At 38.0% G+C, this 22157-nt stretch overlaps 4 protein-coding genes, 1 long non-coding RNA gene and 1 pseudogene across 8 annotated transcripts in view; 4 read left to right on the top strand and 2 right to left on the bottom strand.

Moving 5' to 3' along the window:
- Positions 1 to 5858: 5858 nt before the first annotated feature.
- On the bottom strand, positions 5859 to 7008 carry LOC104815896 (annotated as a pseudogene).
- A 721-nt stretch (positions 7009 to 7729) lies between these two features.
- Positions 7730 to 10800, top strand: LOC104815894 (conserved oligomeric Golgi complex subunit 4). Its single transcript, XM_010544495.2, has 2 exons — positions 7730 to 9426; positions 9914 to 10800. The coding sequence occupies exons 1-2, from the start codon at positions 7816 to 7818 to the stop codon at positions 10541 to 10543; spliced, it is 2241 nt and encodes a 746-aa protein (XP_010542797.1). The 5' UTR covers positions 7730 to 7815; the 3' UTR covers positions 10544 to 10800.
- A 371-nt stretch (positions 10801 to 11171) lies between these two features.
- Positions 11172 to 14974, top strand: LOC104815893 (heterogeneous nuclear ribonucleoprotein R-like). 3 transcript variants are annotated; one of them, XM_010544492.2, is made up of 10 exons: positions 11172 to 11328; positions 11451 to 11514; positions 12128 to 12555; positions 12657 to 12773; positions 12869 to 13015; positions 13111 to 13290; positions 13468 to 13669; positions 14025 to 14194; positions 14302 to 14387; positions 14635 to 14974. In XM_010544492.2, exons 3-10 carry the CDS (start codon positions 12148 to 12150, stop codon positions 14768 to 14770), a joined length of 1446 nt encoding a protein of 481 aa, XP_010542794.1. In that variant the 5' UTR covers positions 11172 to 11328; positions 11451 to 11514; positions 12128 to 12147; the 3' UTR covers positions 14771 to 14974. The 3 variants fall into 3 exon arrangements, with proteins under 3 accessions (XP_010542794.1, XP_010542795.1, XP_010542793.1); XM_010544493.1 differs by lacking the exon at positions 11451 to 11514 and having other exon boundaries at positions 12869 to 13009; XM_010544491.1 differs by lacking the exon at positions 11451 to 11514.
- A 2102-nt stretch (positions 14975 to 17076) lies between these two features.
- LOC104815892 (3-ketoacyl-CoA synthase 1-like) lies at positions 17077 to 19101 on the bottom strand. Its single transcript, XM_019202759.1, has one exon. The coding sequence runs from the start codon at positions 18867 to 18869 to the stop codon at positions 17289 to 17291; it is 1581 nt and encodes a 526-aa protein (XP_019058304.1). The 5' UTR covers positions 18870 to 19101; the 3' UTR covers positions 17077 to 17288.
- A 2580-nt stretch (positions 19102 to 21681) lies between these two features.
- The window catches only part of LOC104815891 (GRF1-interacting factor 2-like), a 2626-nt gene continuing 2150 nt past the window's right edge, over positions 21682 to 22157 (top strand). Inside the window, exon 1 of one of the 2 annotated variants that reach the window (XM_010544489.2) lies at positions 21682 to 22052. In XM_010544489.2, the coding sequence (XP_010542791.1) occupies positions 21975 to 22052 (78 nt within the window). In that variant the 5' untranslated portion in view covers positions 21682 to 21974. The remainder of the gene's footprint in view (positions 22053 to 22157) is intronic. The other variant, XM_010544488.2, reaches the window with a different exon arrangement.
- Positions 22066 to 22157, top strand: part of LOC104815889 — a 568-nt gene continuing 476 nt past the window's right edge. The window contains exon 1 of the long non-coding RNA XR_772210.1: positions 22066 to 22140. This is a non-coding gene — a long non-coding RNA (uncharacterized LOC104815889). The remainder of the gene's footprint in view (positions 22141 to 22157) is intronic.

Raw genomic sequence — 22157 nt, 5'->3', positions numbered from 1 at the left:
TGTCACAGTTTGTTCGTGTCCTTAGTTTTCGTTTTATACGAATCATTAGTCCTCTTTTATCCCGAATTAATTTGTTGTATGAGAAATAGGTTCGATATTGCTCCCATTTATCCTTGTTGTATCCTAAAATTAGAATTAAACCATATACAATTATTCTATATATATATATATATATATTAGAATAAGCTGTTTTTATTTTCTTTTTGAACGGGGAAAACGTCTATCTCCATAAAAAAAAAAAAGACGAGAAATTTTGGATCGAAAAAGAAACTTTGAATAATTTTCCAGCTCGGAAAATAGAAGGTAATGATTTAACGTCTATATATATATACATATATACACGTATTTGTGTATGTATGAAAATTTGGAATGACGGAAATGCAATATTCTTTTTTTTTATTAATTAGGTCAGGAGAATCCCAATATATATATATATATATATATATATATATATATATAACAGTTTTAAGAAAATATTATAAAGCACACAAGGTTTCGTTAAAAAATAAAAAATGAATATATTCGTTTTTCTGGCAACATATATAGACGTAAACCCGTTCACATTCATCTCTTTTATAAAAAAAATACTAATTCATTGCATTCCACCAAATTGAAAATTCTAATCTTTTCCTAAAGTTTGTAATTTGTATGATATATTTAGAATCCGATTCACTTTTATTTTTCTTTCAATTCAAATGTATATATAGACATCGATTAAAAAAATACAGATATGTTATATAATAAACGTGATGATAAAGAAAGTGAGAACTAGAGAGATGAGAGAGAGAGAAATGTAAAAGATCGAATACAATGGGTTGACATGTAACACACTAAGTACAGGATGGCCACGTAGACCATTACGGATCTAACTGGTCGGCCATGTGGAATTTCATACCACATATTTCTATATCTAATTAATTTACATATCACATGATTTAGTAAAATAAAAACTATAAAATTGTAGAATATTTGCCCAAATGATATTCCAAAATCACTTGCGATATCTATGCTTTATTTTATGTGGTCGAGATAAAATCAGGTATTTGAAGCTAGATGTTTTGACGGGAGAAACCAGATATTGAATAATCCAAACTTGAAATTAAAAATATATATATTTAACATTTACAAATTACATAACAAATATAAGTGGATCTTCTTTTATATATATAGAAGTGGCATTAGAATTATTTTGAAGAATGTAAACAGAATCACGTATATATTAAATAATGTTTAGGTAATTTACTAACTAATGACGGACCCTCCCCCGAAATTGATATGGTAAGGCATCAAAATAGAGCATCGCTGACTCTGAAACCATTTAATTATTTGGAATTTAAATAATCACCCGATATATAAAATAATGCAATCCAATGAAAAAAAGAAGGCAGAAAGGATGTGGAGAAAGACTATGATGAAATGTAATGATGATATGATCGGCTACTACACATATATAGTTAGGTGTCCGTAATGATACCAATTTACCAACAAGATAGAGACTTATATAGCACGTGGATTAATTTCACACACACACATACATACATATATATATATATATATATTCGTTCTTATACAACTTCTTTGTATGGTGGTGACAATAGTTAATTTGGTCGTGGTGGATGGAGATATGTGATCACATATCAATATCGTATTCTAATCCGAAATCATTTCACTATTTCAACTATATATAGCTGCACCACATAATTGTTATATATATATACGTGTATATATATATATATATATAATTCCCTAAATGGAATATTGCGTTATTGCATCTTTAGATATATTAGTTTATCTTAGGTATATTCTAGAATGGTTTATGAACACAAATGGTCTCTTGTTCATTTCTTGAATATTTCATAATTTGTTACAAATATATAAAAATGTGTTAGATGTGGACGTCCAAAATCGTTATTGCGTGAATAAATGCGAAAGATTATAATGAGTTTTAGATATTCAGATATGATTTTTTTTTAAAATGGAATCTCTAATTGCGACATTACTAAAAAAGTACCAATTAGGGGCAATTAATCAATCCATTCACGAATCCACTAATTATAAAGATAGTGATGGATATACCATCAACTACAAAAAAAAAAAAAACTTTATAACATAGGAGTTAACGAGGATCCATGATTCTGTCGTTCAAATTTACATAATTAATTAATTGGCAATTAATCAACATATGTTGGCTAATAATATATATAATCGACAAATCTTCAATGGATTTCTACGATTTGCATTAGTTATTATTAGATTATACATGGCTTAAGGGTACGTGTGAATTGACAAAATTGATATTTCATTTGTTTACACTATTATTTACTGATATGTATTTTGAAAAAAGTCAGACATTCAAGACTAAAACGTAAAAACTAATCTGTTCTATTTACTTGAAAAAAAATATCAAGTACAATTTATTTTGTGTTATAGCTACTCAAACACCCACATGAAACTCCCTCTATAAGTTTCAACTCACTCTCACAATGAATTCTAACAATAAAAAACCTTACTAAATATAAACGCTCACCAAAAGAACGGAGATTTTTCCATTAGATCTCCCCCAGATTCACGCCCAAAACACTCACCAAAAGAAGATTTGCCCAATCGGTCTCCGCCTCAGACGCACACTCACTCAAAAAGCGAGTACTCACTCACTAACAGAAAAACTATCTTTAATAAAATTTGTTTTGTTCTCCGTAAGAAATGATATGTAGCTTGTGTTTCCTTTATATAGGTTCCTCTTGCACGTTTTAGATCTCCACGAATTGATTTGATAGAGTTCTCCTTGATTTGCTCTGATTTCGCATCTATCTATCTCTATCTTTTTAGTGTTTGACTCTATCTGAAATTCTTTAAGTCTTTGACTCTATTTGAAACTCTTCAAATATATCTCAGAATTTCTCGAACTCTATCTCTCCGAATTTTTCTCTTGAAATCTCTCCAGATTGTTGAACTTGCATTATCCACTTAACAACCAAAACAATGTAACAACATGTATAAATAATATTACACTAACATATTTGTTCCCTCTATCAAATTACGGCATGAGTTGGAGACAAATAACTAAGCTTCTCTATACAAAGACAGGATTCTTAATTTAAGTTTAATGAAACCCATTGGCCCGAAAACTAGAAACTCGTTACAAAAAAAGTATTACGAGAGGCCCAACCAAATTCTCATGAGGATTTGAAGTAAACCATTTATTAGTAGCACTGTTGGATTCTACAAACAGAAATATTATTACAAGTTATAAGATATTGATATGAAAAATTAAATATACGAGCAAAACCATGGGCCGACCTACATTCAAATCATTTGAATATGGCGTAAAACCCCTCATTCATTTAAGTATAAAAAAATTAATTTCTTTATAAAATTTGTAAAATTTTAAACAAAGCTTTTAGATGACTCCATAAAAAAAAAATTAAATTTGTCATATGGTAAAATTAAGTTTACGACCCATTATATATATTTTTTTTGGATCACCCATCAATCAACTAATATATATTTTCCTAAATCCAATGGCGATCTTTTTTTTTTTTTGGTTCTTTTTTTGTATTTTCCATTGCAAAAAATCTACGTACCCATATATAGTCAAACCGGTTTTAGAAGTATATCTAACCTAACAGCTGGAGCTCAATATAAGCAAAATATGCATTCGGGAAATATAGTGAGCACTGAATTCATGTGAGTCACCACCTCCTTTTGTGATGGGCAACTCTCTTAGACATCTCTATACGTATAGACCAAATACAGTAATCACCGATCCCATTAAAACAAAAAAAAATTATTGAAAATAATAATAATGATAATAATAATAATAATAATAATAATAATAATATGCGATTTGATGGTAAAAAAAGGAAATGAAGACGGGTCCTCTCTTCATAATGGACAACGCCATGTCATTGCCACCTTTGCTGCTGTTCTTTGTCCGACCACACCCTTCTCCGTCCAAAAAAACAAAACATGTTGAAAATGGTTTCAATAATTGGTTTTTATAGATACTCAAATTTTAAATGTAAGATGTTTTTTTCTACTAATACTTTTTGTTAATATCGACAGTTAATTAGTTTTATACACTACTGCTTGAATTATTAACTACGCTCAAATTAAATATGTTATTTCGAAACATTTGTCGAGAAATGTTCATAAAAACATAACATTTTTCCCGACATTAAGTAACTGAATCCTCTACGAGCGTCAAACCTAATATATACAAATATGTATATGTGTGTGTGTGTGTATATGTAAGCTTTACTGAAATGGAACAGGGAATATTGTGTCTAATCATATTTTGATGATGGAACTAAGTGGAGGTACGTAGTGAAAGCTGCTTAAGAGACCAATATATCTGTCCTCGACTCAAGTTTTAATCAATTTGTTCCGATAAAAAAATATAGCAAAGGAAAACGAGTTGTCGGTCGTGTAAATAATCCGTGACGGGTTTGTACAAAGAATTAGATATACGTATCATCGTTCATAAAAAAAAAAAAAAAAAGCCTCTGACTCGTTTGAAAGGTAACGGGGGTAATTTGGTAAATTCAGTTAACAGGGGCAGTTTGGTAAATTGAATGACAGTATTTTTGGATAAAAGTCCCATTCAAGCTAGGAATGGACCTATTGGTTCGGTCCGAATCGAACTAAACTGAAAAATTTTAAAAAAAATCTATCTTTTTTAATAAAAAAAATAAAATTGAACCGAGACAGAACCGAAATCGAATCGAACCGAATATAATATAAAAACCGTTTGGTACCTATTTTTGTAAAACCAAAAAAATCGAATCGATGTATTTTCATCCCGAAAACCCAAACCGTTTTTCGAACCGCCACCCTAGTTCAAGTATAGAACTCTATTTCTGGACATATTCAAAGCAGAGTTTTATGAGTTATATATGTAACATAATTTGATGATTCATTAGGGCTCTCCATTTTAAGAAGAAGAAAAATATTGCTTATTCGTATTCTGTAACGTATAGTGAATTTCGTTACAATATTTAACGAACAAAATACGTAAGAGATTCACATCGAATCTTTGAACAATTTAAATCGCGCTACGTTTTAATTTTTATAAATCAATCTATATATATATATATATACATATTATAATTAAATATATATATTCTCTACGACCAACCAAATTAATCACGCCATTGAGAATAGATTCTTGGTCCGAAGATGCACACTTAACCATCTACAAAGTAATGGGAGATGCCCATGTTCAATTTTTCCACGACAATATATATAACAAAGATAAAAGTCATTCACTGGTTTTAGCTTTCGTTGGAATATATGCTGGTTTCGGGATAAAATTTTCCGGCCCAATAACAAAACTCAAAGCCCACACTGCCTTATTCCCGTGCCATAAAATAAAATTGCATAAAACAAAATCTATATCGTGGATGTGGTCAATCGAAGAGTGTTATGGGCCGTTAGATTTTGCTTAGTTTGATTAAATATAACTTCGAATTGGGTTAAGGTTTGAATAAAATGCTTAATTACACAAATGAGAGAGCATTTTGAATACGGAAGGGATAGTCTGCTGTTAATTAATTTTAATTATATGTATATATAGAGATAAGATTTGCATGGGGATGACAAGCGTCTGAGCAACATGGTGATGAGCTGTTGGTGCAGATCCGTCACTGACTGCCATGTAGTTAGCACCCTCGACCGACAATAACGTCTGTCTTAATTAAATTATAATATTGATTTAAAAAAAAAAACCCTCCTCTCCTGTGTCTCTCTTCAAGATCCGAAATCTTTTACCATACTATAATAATTAATATTATAATTATAAGCATTTAAACAAACGATGACTTGAAATAAAATAAAAAAGATTGACAACAAACGACCCAGAAAAAAAAAACAGAGATTACAGATTTCAAATATTTAGATAACAAAACGCTACAAAAATTTGCAAGTAATTATACAAAACGAAAAAAAAAAAAACTAAGTAATATTCAGATATCGACTTTGCAAGTTGACGGAGCAAGAAGAGGGACTTGACCAGAGGAGCCTCTCTTAAATCTCAGCCACACATCACACGTCACGTACAATCCGTACCGTCCAGTCTTGATCCCGCCCGCCTTCCAACGGAGCCTTCCCTGAAGCACGACCCTCATCAAAACGACGCCGTATGACCCGTCCATCCTCAGCCCGCTCGCCACCTCCGGCGACACCGGCACTCCGTGTCTTCTCCGCCAGCCTCAGCGGCGGCAACTCCGCAGGCGGCGTTATCATCTGGTCCCTGTACGTCACGTACATCCTCAGCCTGTCGTAGTGTACGGACACTCTCCGGTTCGGGTTTCGCGCCAAGACGCTGAACTGTACGGATGTGGAGATGACAGTCTCCGCCGTGAAGTTGAGGTTGTACACGGCGGCTCCGGCGACGGTGAATCTTGGCTTGTGCGGTCGGTACACGAGCCACACGATCAACGCCGTCAGACCCACCAGGAAGAGCCCCGTCAAGATGACGGCGGCAACGGTGCGGCCGACGCCTCCTCCTCCACCGCCGTCTTCCTTGCCGTAGGATTCCGGCGAGGAAGAGGCGGAGGAGACGGCTTTCTCCGGACGTTTCTGCTGTTCCTCGACGACTCTGGCTACGTGCTCTGCTTTTGCGTGACCTTCAGCCATGGAGCTTTGCTTTTTGTTCTCCGTGTATATGCGTGTATATATGTGTATGTAGCCTCGATGATAGAGTATTAGGGTTTTGTTGGAGAAGAAGAAGAAGAAAGAAGAAGAAGAAGAGACTGGAAAAAGAGACGGAGAGGTGGACTTTTTTGGTTTTGCTTTAGGATTAAACACTCTTGTTTAGAGTATATTTATCGAGACCTTTGTTAGATAATTATGTCGATTCTAAATGGGTTTGGACCGTGATTAAGCTAAGTTAATAATAATTAACAGCGCCAGCGGATAATATATAATCATAGGCAACATTAGCCTTACAGTTGCGGCGTCAAATAGTAAAAAGAACGTAGAAAGAAGACACGAGGTAATAAAATCGCAAGTTCGCCTGTAATATAATGTGTATATGTGTATTGAAAAATCATTAGAGAGTTTTGTCGTATTGTTTTATTTTTATTGTCCTGGGTGTTTCAAAAGAGTCCAAATCTCGGTGCAACCGATTCACGTGACCGGATCTGGTGTTATTAATTTTCTATTCTCTGCATATTAAATGGCCACGCGGTATGAAATCTATATAATAATAACTCTGTTACAAAAGAGATGGCACGGTCAAATGGGGCACCACAACATGGCTTCTGGTTATAATAGATGGTTCAACTGAATCTTTGTGAAATGTGGTTTGACCAGCTAAAACAAATATAGATTAGAAAATAATTTCGTTTACAGAAGATCCGAAAAACTAGTAACCAGATCAGAGATATTATATTGTTCTCCCATCATAAGATAATCATATATATTTTATTATTAGTAATAAAATTGCTGTATGTATTGATATTTTTAAATAATTTTAAGCTATTTGGAAACCGCACCGACACAACACAAGGACAAGACGCATGGGATGGTCGGGTTGTTTCGGGTTCGGTCGGACCCAGTTCGCAGTCTTCTTTGTCACTGAAATTCTTCCATGTCAGACTGCCTTTATGGGCTTCAAATTAAAGCCCATTTAATACATTGGGCCTACTTTCTTTACTGTATTGTGATTAAAGCTCGGGAGTCATTTTAGTGCTTCAAACCCTCTAACTTATTTAGAGGTTCTTTATGGTTGGGTGGTGGCTCGTTGTGTACTTTTGATCGGATCTGAGCATTTCCGATTACGGAGAAAAGAAGAGACGGGATTAACCGGTTCCAATGGGATCGATGACGGGTACGAGGCTGCCGGAGCTCGATGAAGACGACGCGGCGTCGGAGGCGGCGGATTCATCGGTCGTGAAATTCGGTACGCCGGAAGCTCTCGAGTATGTCCGGTCGCTCACGGATGTCGGCGCCATGACGCGTCTTCTCCACGAGTGTATCGCGTACCAGCGAAGCCTCGACTCGGATCTCGACACGCTTCTCTCGCAGCGGACTGAGCTTGATCGCCATCTTGTTCAGCTTCAGAGATCCGCCGAGATTCTCGACATCGTCAAGGCGGATGCCGACCACATGTTCGGGAATGTCCGATCCACTTGCGATCTCGCCGACCAGGTCAGTGGCAAGGTACGGGAGCTCGATCTTGCCCAGTCGCGCGTGAACGACACGCTCTCCCGCATTGACGCGATCGTTGAGAGGGGAAACTGTATCGAAGGCGTGAATACCGCGCTAGAATCGGAGGATTACGAGTCCGCCGCGAAGTTTGTGCAGAGGTTTCTCCAGATCGATTCTCAGTACAAGGATTCTGGTTCCGACCAGAGAGAACAGCTTCTGGCTTCGAAGAAGCAGCTTGAAGGTATTGTGAAGAAGAAGCTATTGGCGGCCATCGATCTGAGGGATCATCCTACGATCCTGAGATTCGTCCGGTTATATTCCCCCCTGGGAATGGAGGAGGAAGGTTTACAGGTTTACGTTGGGTACCTGAAGAAGGTCATCGCGATGAGATCGCGGATGGAGTACGAGAATTTGGTTGAGCTGATGGAGCAAGGAAACGGGCAGGTGAATTTCGTTGGGTGCTTGACCAATTTGTTTAAGGACATTGTCATGGCTATCGAAGAAAATGACGAGATCTTGAGGGGCCTTTGCGGCGAAGATGGTATTGTTTATGCAATTTGTGAATTACAAGAGGAATGCGACTCGAGAGGTTCTTTGATCTTGAAGAAGTACATGGAGTATAGGAAACTGGCTAGATTGGCTTCTGAGATTAACAGTTCTCCCAATTTGAATTTGCTCGCGGGTGATGAGCCTGAAGGGCCAGACCCCAGGGACGTTGAGCTGTATGTAGAGGAGATACTCTCATTAATGCAGTTGGGTGAGGACTACACTGAGTTTATGGTGTCGAAAATCAAGTCTTTGACTTCAGTAGATCCTGAATTGGTGCCGAGGGCGACAAAAGCATTTAGAAGTGGAAGCTTTAGCAAAGTGATTCAGGATGTAACTGGATTCTATGTTATTCTAGAAGGATTCTTTATGGTTGAGAATGTGAGGAAAGCTATTAGGATTGACGAGCATGTGCCCGATAGCCTTACCACCTCCATGGTGGATGATGTGTTCTATGTGTTACAGAGCTGCTTGCGGAGAGCGATTTCAACTTCGAACATTAGTTCTGTGATTGCTCTATTGAGCAATGCTGGTAGCTTGTTAGGCAATGATTATCACGAAGCCTTGCAACAGAAGATTAGAGAGCCAAACCTTGGGGCGAGGTTGTTCTTGGGTGGTGTTGGCGTGGAAAAGACTGGAACTGAGATTGCGACAGCTTTGAATAATATTGATGTGAGCTGTGAGTACGTGCTCAAACTGAAACATGAAATCGAGGAGCAGTGTGCTGAGGTCAGTCCCGTTACTTGATTATACCCTTTATGATTTACAAAATTAGAAATCCAAGGAATTACTGTCTGGAGTCCGGTTCATAGCCAGATTTGTTTGATTAATCTAATTGATAATGAGTGGAAACGAAGAATCTATGCGGCCGACCCCAAATAAACTTGGGACTAAGGCGATGTTGATGTTGATGATGATAATAGGGCAGGATAGCGTTTTCAGAAACAAAGAAGTTGCGTTCTGGATGAATGTAAGGAATACCCGATAATCCATGAAAAATATTTAGACTGTAAGCAGCAATTGAATTGCCTACTGCCTAAGCCCCACAACCCTTGTATGGTTATGGATATCCTGTTGGAAAATTTTGTAGAACAGAACTTACACGATGAGCATTGCTAGCTAATGTGTATAATCTCCTCACATTTGAATGGACTTGTAAGTTTATAGCACATAAGAACAACGGGGCTGACTTGTTTTTCTATAATATCTGCTGCAGGTGTTTCCTGTACCAGGAGACAGGGAGAGGATAAAGTCATGTTTATCCGAGTTGGGCGAGTTAAGCAACACATTCAAGCAACTGCTGAACTCGGGAATGGAACAGCTAGTGGCAACAGTAACGCCCAGGATCCGACCGGTCCTAGACACGATAGCCACCATAAGCTACGAGATAACAGAAGCAGAATACGCGGAGAACGAGGTGAACGACCCGTGGGTACAGAGACTCATCCACTCGGTGGAAACGAACGCGGGATGGCTGCAGGCGCTGATGACGGGGAGCAACTACGACACGTTTGTGCAGATGGTGATAGAGTTCATAGTGAAGAGGGTGGAGGTGATAATGATGCAGAAAGGGTTCAGCCAGCTGGGGGGATTGCAGCTGGACAGAGAGACGAGGGCGATGGTTAGCCATTTCTCGGGGATGACGCAGAGGACGGTGAGGGATAAGTTTGCGAGGCTGACGCAGATGGCGACGGTCCTGAACCTGGAGAAGGTGTCGGAGATTATGGATTTCTGGGGGGAGAATTCAGGGCCCATGACTTGGAGGTTGACTCCGGCTGAGGTCAGGCGGGTGCTTGGTCTCCGTGTCGATTTCAGCCCTCATGCCATCTCTGCTCTTAAGTTGTAGATCTCTGTAAGTGTTTTTTTTTTGCATATCTACCCTTCAATTGCTCCAAGCCATCAGACAAATTTGCATGTCATTGCGCAATTTTAAAAAAAAAAGGGGGGGCTAAATGATGAAATATGCTACTTTCAATGATTATAATGTCGCAAATGCTACTTAAACTGGTTAAAGGGAACTTACCACTTCCGTTGTAAACCAAACCACAAAACCCGTCCTTTTCGTTGTTACAATTCTCCTACTGAAACAATTTTGTTTGATCATCATGGTGTTATAAATATGTTTCTAAATACATAACGTCTTTGTATAAAAGAAAAGACACCAAATCTTATCGGTTATTGCAATGACTTCGTGCCCATAAAGCTTTTTCACTGAGATGAGTAATAGAAAGAGCTGTTTGCGGTTTTCCTCCTGTGTACAAAAACTACAAAGAAAGAAATGAGAAGAATCAGAACGGCACGTAGTTGAGGTATCCTGGAGAGAAACGGCGGACCTTGCAAGTCCCAGCTCCAAGAGATGCTGTTTAGCCCATGGGCCTTGATTCAGTCAAGTGCTTGGACACGTGGCTGAATATGATTCGAGAAAGTCGTGCGCCGTGGATGGCTGCGTTACATGTGATCCGAGCCACGACGACGATGTAGGAGTCGTCTATTTCTTTCACCGGAGACGAGAAATCCCGACTAAGGCTGATCACAGTTTTGGGTCGGAATCACAACACAACCGAAGCGAAAATCCCTAATTCTCCCGAAATCTAATTTCCCATAAATCCGATCGTAAACAAACACCGTCTGGTATGCCGAGAAAATTCTCCATTTCTACTTTTCTTATATTTTTGTATTGGTTATTTCTTAGATTTCGCTCCTCCTCCTCCTCTTCTTCTTCTTCTTCTTCTTTATCTTCCCTTCCGATAAAGGATAAACCCTAGTTTATGTGCCTGTTTCAAGCTCAGATTTTTCCTTTATTTATGAGCTAAGCCGGTGAGTAATTTCCTTTTCGGGTGTCGATCTTCTTTGGTGTCCATTAGTGGGTTTTGCTCCATTGTTTTGTCTGGATGTGAATCTTGATTACACATTTGAATCCCCACCGTTTGTGTATGGTTCTCTTTTTTCTGTTTTGAAATGGATTGCAGAAAATTGGGTTCTTACTTTTAATCGGGTAATTATTTCTCTGGATTCGATTACACAATACTCGTTCTTTGTGAAGATTTGATATGGATTAGCTTAATTTTCGTTTTCGCATGTTCTTGCTGTTTGTCTGCTGGGAGATACGGTAACGCGAAATTCTATGTCCTTTGTATTTCATGATTTTACCATTTCTAGGAAGCAATCTACTCAACATCTGTTGTATCTTTTACGCCATTAAAAGAATCGGATTGAGCTATTACGGAACCTCTTCTTATTCTCTGCAGAAAGAAAAAGGAGTTAGAGAAATGGTTCTCATTTCACTAAAATGCCTTAGCCCATAGGTCTTTAACACATTAGTTCCTTATCTGTTTCCTACATTATGAAAATTGGATGCTTCTGTAGCATCTTCATTAATGATCACCTGAGCTTACTGACTAAAGGTTAAGTGATGTTATTGTATGATCAGACCTTGTAAGCGCAAACCTGATGGCAGGCAGCCCAGAAGTTGAGGACACTCAGGACAGTGTGGATCTCGAAGAGGGTAACTACAGTGAAATGGAAGAAGTTGAAGAGGAACAGGTTGAAGAATACGAAGAAGATGATGGCGAGGCCGAAGAACATGGTGAGGAGGAATATGGAGCCACAAAAGTGGAGAATAGGGAAGAAGAAGATCAAGATCGGTCATCCGAAGAGGATCAGACCCATGTTGATATTGAGGCTACAGAAGACGAAGAGAAACCAGGATCTCCTGTTAACGAAGAAGAAAGGGAAGAGTACTCCCGTCTTCTTTCACTCCCTCCCCATGGTTCTGAAATTTTTATCGGAGGTCTCCCAAAGGACATTGGAGAAGAGGACTTGAGAGATCTCTGTGAACCAATTGGCGAGGTTTTTGAGGTTAGATCTGTAATAATGATCGTCTCGGTACCTGTCCATTTTTTATGCCTTCATTTTCATGGGATTCTCTGTTTTCGCCTGACTTCAGCTTATCTCACCAGGTGAGACTGATGAAAGATAGAGACTCTGGTGAGAGCAAAGGCTATGCTTTTGTGGCTTTCAAATCAAAAGACATTGCCCAGAAAGCCATTGAGGAGCTGCATGGCAAAGTGTTAAAGGCAATCTTAACACCTGATTGTAGCTTAAGTTGTTGGTTTTTGCTTAGTTCAATGTACTTGTCTCTTCTTCTGTTTGATGTATGTTGTATTTGCAGGGCAAGACAATAAGATGCTCCCTTTCCGAAACTAAGAATAGACTGTATATTGGTAACATTCCAAAGAGCTGGACGGAGGATGAGTTTAGAAAGGTCATAGAAAATGTGGGCCCCGGAGTGGAGCACATTGAGCTCATAAAGGCAAGAGTATGGAATTAGTCAGCGATTCATGCATCATTGTTACCGAGGTTTGACCTTGCTGATATTGCTGCTCACTTGCTTTGCTTCTTGTTGTTGTGTAGGACCCAACAAATCCAAATTGTAGCCGAGGTTTTGCATTTGTCTTGTACTATAACAATGCGTGTGCCGATTATTCAAGGCAGAAAATGATAGATGCTAATTTCAAGCTTGAGGGGAACACTCCAACTGTGACGTGGGCTGATCCTAAAGCCTCTCCTGAGTACTCAGCTGCTGCTGCTCAGGTAAACTTGAAAAAGGGAATTTAATAACTTTTTTGTGAATCATAAAGCTTCTCTTTCTGATAAATGTAGGGTTTTTTTTTTTTTGCAATGTGCGATGTTCTTGTTTGGAGATTCAAATTGAAATCCATTTACTTTCTGGTGTGCTGCACACGTTTTGTGATATTTTTGTCTTCACAGGTGAAAGCTCTTTATGTCAAGAATATACCTGAGAATACCTCTACAGATCAGCTGAAAGAACTGTTCCAGAGGCATGGCGAAGTGACCAAAATTGTCATGCCTCCTGGAAAGGGTGGAAAGCGGGATTTTGGTTTCGTCCATTATGCTGAAAGGTCTAGTGCATTGAAGGCTACCAAAGATAGTGAAAAATATGAAATCAACGGTAAATTTTGTACTCATTTCAGAATGAGCGCATAGAATCTGGTTGGACCCTAGTCGCTTGTTTGTCTTTATGGACAGATGGGGAAGAAATGCAGGACCCTATTTCATGCTTTATATGGAGGGTTGTTGTAGATACCTTTTTCATTACTGAGAATTTACTTGAAGTGTGCCTCTCATCATACATACATTCTTTAGTGATCTTGAAAGTTATGCATGTATGATCAACACTTCTTTGCTGTTGATTGTTACGTAGCAGGAGACTAGATCTTTGTTGGGGCCATTCCTATTTCTGTGTCTTTTTTTTGCTGTGTGTCTGAGTCATGTATTTCCTTGAGTAACACAAACTTTCACTACAGGTCAAGTATTAGAAGTAGTGATTGCTAAACCCCAGACAGAGAAGAAAACTGATTCGTCCTATCCCTATGGAGCCGTGCTTCATCCTTCTCCCTTTACTGCTGCTCCTGCGTTCGGTGGTTTTGCTGCGGCTTCATATGGTTCTCTTGGTGTTGCCGGTGGTTTCAATCAGGTATGATTCTGAGAAAGTCTGTTCTGTCTATATATATATATATTACCAGTTTGTTTTGTTATTCGTGTTGGATTAAGAATTGATTTGGCTCAATATGAATGGAACAGCCGATGATCTATGGTAGAGGGGCAATGCCGACGGGGATGCAAATGGTGCCGATGGTTCTCCCAGATGGGCGGATTGGCTATGTTCTGTAAGTCATGGTTCTCATAATCCATCCATCCATCTAGTAACCCATCTGTTTGGAGATTTGAGACATCATCATCATCATCATCTCAAATGAGTAGTAGAAAAGAAAACAAACACAAAACTTATTGATTCATGAATGATTGGTTTTGGAAGATCGAAGCTCGAGAACTGTGCATCACTATGTAAATCAATCGTATAGAGAAAAGATTGGATTTTTCTAATACCCATTTTCATAACTTGTGGGTGGGCAGGCAACAGCCTGGCATGCAGATGGCACCACCACCTCAAACTAGCAGAAGAGTTGACCGTACAAATGTCTCGAGCGGAGGGTCAGGTCGAGGCAGCAGTGACGATGGCAACCGCGGTCGAAGGTACCGTCCGTACTAGGCCTATACGAATATGATCCACCCCCGAAAAAAGGAAAAAGAGGTGTATTAGATTTGTTTGTAGTCTGCTTCTGGAAACTGAAAACATATAAATGTGAATCGAACTCTACATTTCTGATGGATAAAAGGGATTTAGGCAAAAGGGGATGAAGGTTGAAGTAATCTTGTTGACCTCAATAATACAATATGACTCTTCTTTCGGACACCTCTTCTTAGATTACTGTTATTGGAATCACGGGTTCTATAACTATATATAACTCCTCTTCATGAATATCTGTCTTCACAGATCGACCAAAGCCTTCATCCGGATTGGTCCGGTTGGAATCATGGACTATGAATCTGTTAATGTGTCATCTGATGCTAGTCACTATTAGAACTTCCCTTGGTTACCATGAGTATTATTTTCACTCAAGTAATTAAAATACCATATATCTGTTATGCATAGCATCCTTGATTACCATGAGGTCTTGGGCGCAATCTGATCTTTAAAAAAAATGGGGGTCCCTATTGGAAGAAAGTAAAGTACAGGGGCGTATCCGAAAATTTCTAAAGTATATGGCCACAGGCTCACGGAGATACAAAAATATGTACCCTACAGGTTTTAATATATACACTGCCAACCTCTCTGACGATGCTCATTGGAGTGTCGTTTTTCTTTTTCTTTTTTCTTTTTCAATTTTAAACAGTTTGCATTCATATTTTGTCAATTTCTTGACTGTGTAATCTGCAATCTTGGCCCCAAAAATATTTACATGTTAAAAGTTTTCTTATATTATTATTATTATATATCTCCAGAAGATTTCTCATAATCCGTCAATAAATCGTAATTATTTGGGAAAATGACATTTTTCTACACAAATTTAGTAAAATGTAACCTTTTCCTACACGAGACAAAAACCTATACTATATTATCAAATATTCCAAATCTATACACGAATTACCCAATTTTACTGCAATTTACTACACAATCCGAAACGGTGTTAAAATGTCCGTTAATTTATGACGTGGAAGGCCACGTGGCGGCTGACGTGGAAGGCCACGTGAAAAATTTTGACACGTCAGCACGCCACATCAGATTTTTTTTAAAAAAAATAAAAAACATAAAAAATAAAAAAATACATATATACATATACATACATACAAATATATTTATATATACACACATACACATATATAAATACATATACATGTATACATATATATATATATATAAACATATACAATGCATATATATATATATATGTATGCATACAAAATAAAAAAAATTCGCCATAGCCTCTGGGTATGTGGTAGACTCGTCATGGTATATATAAATATATACTTGTATATCAAATTAAAAATTTATGTATATATAAATATATTTGTACTTATGTATATATATATTTGTATAGATGCATGTATATATATGTGTATATTTTTTATTTTGTATGTATATATAGATATATTAATACATAGGAGTATATTTGTTTATATTTGTATTTATATATAGATATGAATATATATATATGCATATACACGTATAGATATATGTATGTACGTGTATTTTTTTATATTTTATATGTATACATACATATATGTATGTATGTATATATATGTATATATACAATATATATATATATATATGTATTACATATGTTTATATATATATACATGTATATATGTATATGTATTAATATATATTTGTATGTATATATATATATGTATATATATGTATTTTTATTTTTTTTATTTTCGATTTTAATTTTTTTGAATTTTTTTGAATTTTTTTTTGAATTTTTTTTTTTTTTTTTTTGAAAATCTGACGTGGCGTGCTGACGTGACAAAATTTTCCACATGGCCTTCCACGTCAGCCGCCACGTGGCCTTCCACGTCATCAATTAACGGACATTTTAACATCGTTTCGGATTGGATAGTAAATTGCAGTAAAATTGGGTAATTCGTGTATAGATTTGGGACATCTGATAATATAGTGTAGGTTTTTGTCAAATTAAAAATTCGCGTAGGAAAATGTCATATTTTACTAAATTGGTGTAGGAAAATGTCATTTTCCCTAATTATTTTTACTAAAAAAAAATAGTCGTGAGATATACAGAAATGATGCGTGAATATGGTATTTGTCTTCTTGCTAATCGGAAAAAGGCAAAGTGGTCGTGACCCAAAAGTCCATGTGCATCATCTACGCAGACGCAGACGCAGACGCAGACGCAGACGCAGATTATATTATTTTCACGAGATTTAGCTGTTCCTTGGTGGTCCCTAAAATTATTATTTCACAATGTTAAATGTATCAACAACGTGTAACTGACTTTAGATTATTTCCCCCTTTAGTTCAGCAAATTCCAACAAACTCACCGCACTCTTTTCCCACGTAAACACGCCAAACATTCAATATTAATTCCTTTTCACAATATAGAAATGGTAACATATTATATATATATAGAGTATGTAATGAATCAATATCATGGGCTGGCGGTCTACACCATCCGGTTCGAACTATTATTATAATAATCGAGTCTTTGTCAGACCTTAACCGGGTAATTATCTATCGAACCGACCCAGGGGTTACCCGCCATCTCGGACGCGGACACAGACCGTAACGCCATCCAAACGGCGCTGTTACACTTGAAACCAGATCCGAAGGCTATCTGCCAAAGCCTGTCTCCTTTCCCCACCCGACCCTTTGCCTCTGTGTATGCCAATTCGTACCAAAGTGAACTACTTGACGTGTTACCGAACCGATGCAACGTCATTCTGGACGGCTCCATGTGCCAATCTCTCAGGTTCAGATTCTTCTCCACCTCGTCCAGCACTGCTCTTCCACCTGCGTGTATGCAGAAATGCTCGAACGCCAGCTTGAAATCCGGAATGTACGGTTTCACTTTCAGTTTAAAGAACTTCCTCTTCACCAGTGTCATGAAGAACATGAACTGTTCCGACAAGGGCAAGACCAGCGGCCCTAACGTTGTGATGTTTGTCTTCAACGCGTCTCCGGCCACCGCCATGAGCTCACGAGCCAACGATACTCCGACTGTTCCGTTCTGGTCTTCCTTCTGGTAGACGCAGTTGTAGTTCTTGTCGTCGGAGCCCTTGTGGGTCCGTACGAGGTGGACGAGTTCGTACTTGGACCGTGACCGGTCTTTTCGGAGGTTGGAGAGGAGTACGGCCGCACCACCCATCCTGAAAATGCAGTTGCAGAGAAGCATTGACCGGTCGTTTCCAAAGTACCAGTTCAAAGTGATGTTCTCTGTGCTCACAACGATGGCGTAAGCATTAGGGTTTGCTTTGAGGAGATTCTTGGCGAGCTCGATGGAGATCAGTCCAGCGGAGCATCCCATTCCTCCAAGATTGTAGCTTTTGATGTCTTCTCTCATCTTGTAACGGTTCACGACCATCGCCGACAGGGACGGCGTCGGCACGAACAAGCTGCAGTTCACTATCAAGATCCCGACATCGGCCGGTTTAACTCCGGTTTTGTCGAAGAGGGCATCTAGGGCTCCGAACATCACGGCCTCGGCCTCGGCACGTGCCTCCGACATGCACAGCTTCGGCGGTCTCGATGTTATGCCACGTGGCAGGTACGTCTCGTCTCCTAAACCGGCCCGGTTCGAGATCCTCCTCTGGAACTGAACCGCCTCCTCGTTGAACGCTCCGTTTTCCTCGGTCATGGTCAAGAACGACTCCACCGACATTTTCCGTTCGTCTTCCGGTTTGTAACACGCGAAGTCCACGAGGTAAACCGGTCTTGGTCGCTTGGCAAGGTAGAGACCCAAGACGAAGCAGAGGAAAACCGAACCGGTTAGCCTTGTCGCTGCGTCGAACCGAACCGCTGGATTAGACCAGAAGTCGGAGAGTGCGTTGAGTTCTATACCCGTCAGCTGAATCAGGGCCGCTCCGGTTAACGGTAGGATAACGGCAAACAGGAGAATGGTCGCCGGGTTGCAAGAGTAATGGAACCCTAGTTTCACGTACTTGAGCTTGACGGACGTTAAGAAATCCGGCAAACGTTGCCGGATTCTGATAACGGCGGATGAAGAATCTGTGAAAGCCATCTCCGCCGTCAGTCTCTCTTTATCCATCTCTATACTACTGTTTCTCTCCATAATTATTCCCCCCCTGTGATCTCGAGATCTCTCCAAGAAGATGGGTTCCGCTTTGGATCATGGAAAAAAGGCTCTTGATTGCTTGTATATAAATATTAAAAAAAAAAAGTTTATTAGGAAAGGTAAATCATGGTGGGTCCAAACTTTCGAATACGAGCAGAAATTTAAAAAAGAAAATGGCAGGTAACAAAATTTTCGGACAAATAATTGAAAGGCAAAGGCCAGCAAGCTTACATTAGCTAAAAAACAGCTTAACTTTTGTTTGGCCGGGGAGAAAGAGAGAGAAAGCGACAAGATTTGCTATTAAGTGCAAGAAAGCTACAACGGAGGAGGAGCAAACAGATGATTTGACTAATTGAAATTAATGGTGGGTGGTTCCGAGAAAATATTGATATTAGCTCAACCACCCAATTCAGCATATATGTATGGCGCCTTGATATTAAAGTGCCCTGTAATTACAAAATGTCCAATAAGGTTATTTTATTTAGTAATAACGTGAACGGAGAATAAGAAAATAAAGAAGAAAAATCAATGAATTACGTACCAATGCATGCATTGGGGGATCGAGAGGGCACCTTAATTAGGGCGGATGCAATAAAAACCCGGCACCGTTTTATACACATCACTAAAAAATATAATGACGGTTACATAATATTCACAAGAATGGAAAATATAGCGACGTATAACCGTCGGTCCAAAGCGAAATGGAGGGAAAGCAGATGGAAAACAATCGGCATTACGAGATACTCGGAGGGTACAATGGAGATTGTCGGTTGTGAAATGTCCGAAATGGGTCCTATTACACTTAATTAGTAGTAGAAAGGTGTGATACGAGAAGGGCAAAATGGGAATCCAGGAAATAAAACAAGGCCGGTGAGGCGCAGGTGAAAGGGGAAATAATGATCGGTAAGCTACCTCTCCCGGTTTTATCTTTTATAACATATTCGTATATAATATGGAAAAAATCTTTTTATTATAACAATATTTATAAGTCAGTTTACGTGCACCGACCAACCATATCAAAATTGATTATGGGAATTAATAAAATCCGTTTTCATATGTAATTTGATTGGCAGCCAAACAATAAGTGTCTTTGGTTCCATCGAGCACATATATGGTATAGGTATATGTGCATACATATATATGCTCGATAAAGATGGATATGCCCTTTTTTACAGGATATACAATGACATTCATATACCACGAGAAAGCAAAACATTATCCTAATCTTAAATTAATTCAACATTTAAAGAAAAAATTACATGTTTATATTGCGAAATCTCTCTAACAATAAATGTGAATAGTTGAAAACGCAAACTGTCGATACCATACCGTTTATAGTTGAAGATAAGATTTGATGATAACGTGCGAACAATATTAATAAATATGTATATAATAATATTCGCACGTGTTTGTAGATTCTTAGAAACCCATCAAATTAAAAAGTTGACGGGCTTGCCAACTAGAAACTACCCACGTGAACTATTCAAAGAAAGGGAGGCTCGTATCCCTCCACGTAATCCCAACAAAAATTTTATTTTTATTGGGTATAAACCTTTTTTCTAAACGACGCCGTGTGGGCAGTGTATAGAGTATCCACGGTTCGGTTCGAAGCTACCGGACATCACTATAAAAATTTACTTGTGGATTTATAAAGGTCAACCCTTCAGTTTCACGCGAGCCAAGTATTAGATTGAAAATAATCATATAATGCATGGTTTAAGCAGAACCCTAAACTGTAAAACTCTGTTGCAACTGATCATAGCTGTCTCCTTTCAAGTTTTCAAATTAGCTTTGTGGTTTATTTGCACAAGAAAGTAGACTTGCGTGATGAACTTGCTTTAATTTCTCATGAGATCTTATAAACCGTATAGTCTTGTGTACGCGCGTTTCGTAGAAACCAACAGTAGGTGATCTAGTGATTGTGAAAGTACAAAGTTATTTACCTTCACAGTTCGAATTCCATGATGATATTTACCTATCTAAAAAACGGTAGACATATTTTTTTTTAAATCATTGGACTTTGGAGTTTTAATATCATGATTGGATTTTTGTAGATTTGGGATCTCTAATTGATTTTGAAGATCCTGAAATATTTTAATAGAGGAATTTTCCTCACAAATATTTCATGCATGATACGTACATACTCATTAGTCTCATTTAGGGGTGGACACGAGTCGGATATCCAGAAATTTGAGGGTCTCCGAATCCGAATATCCCGGGTTATGTATTTTATTACTCGAACTCATACCTGTGAAGTCGAGTATCCGAACTAAAATACCCGTGAAATAATTATCGGATACTCGCAAGTATTCGAATCCGAATATTTTTAATTATTTTTAATCAATTTTTAAGAATATACTTAGATATACCTATCCAAAATAAATTAATTTTAAAAATACATCATAAATATATCCAATAATATTTATATAATCATTAATATCAAATAAAATAACATAAAATCTAATAAAAAATTAAAATTTTAAGGATAATTTTTTATTATCCGGATACCCACGAATATCCGTGAAATAATATTAATTATCCGAACTCGAACTCAAAAATTCGGATATTCCAATATTATTATCCAGACTCATGTCTTATTGTCTCGAATACCCAAAATTTTAGATATCCGATCCATGGATCGAATCGGGTATCCGAAATTTGAGTTTTTTTTCCACCCCTAGTCTCACCTCCATTTTTTTTTTGTTCTTCGAGATTTATTCCTTTCATAATTTCGTTGTTCTGTTACAAAAAAAAATAATTTCCTCGGTTTTTGACTTTTGTCGGGGGCCGACGAAATCTATCGCACATCCGCACTGTTTTTGGGAGAGGGGCGAAGTCAATTATATTTGTTTGACTTCAATACAAAAAGATTTTTTTTTTGAGTTTTTGTCTTGAGTTCCAGAAACCTCATCGGTATCCAAACGAATCAAAGTCTTAAAAATATAGGGAAATCAAAATTATCTGTTGAAGATTGCGTCACTGTACTGACCTAGCTTTATCAGTTCACCATTTGAATCGATTTGGGTGAATGTTTTTAAAGGGGAGGAAACTAGGGTTTGGGTGATTGGGGCAACGGCGAAGTTCAGAGGAGACGCGAATAAGATGCAGCAACCTCCGCAGATGATTCCCATGGTTCCTTCATTCCCTCCGACAAACATCACCACCGAACAGATCCAAAAGGTTCCTCCTTTCACCCCCTCTCTCTGTGTCTTTTTTAAGGTTGTTCATAGTTACTGGTGATGAATGTTTCCGAGTAGAAGCGGTTCGGGTCATGAACTGATCGAT

This window comes from Tarenaya hassleriana, unplaced genomic scaffold, assembly GCF_000463585.1.
Source record: "Tarenaya hassleriana unplaced genomic scaffold, ASM46358v1 Cleome24, whole genome shotgun sequence".
Classification (NCBI taxonomy): Eukaryota; Viridiplantae; Streptophyta; class Magnoliopsida; order Brassicales; family Cleomaceae; genus Tarenaya; species Tarenaya hassleriana.
This window is presented reverse-complemented; position numbering and strand designations above follow the sequence as displayed.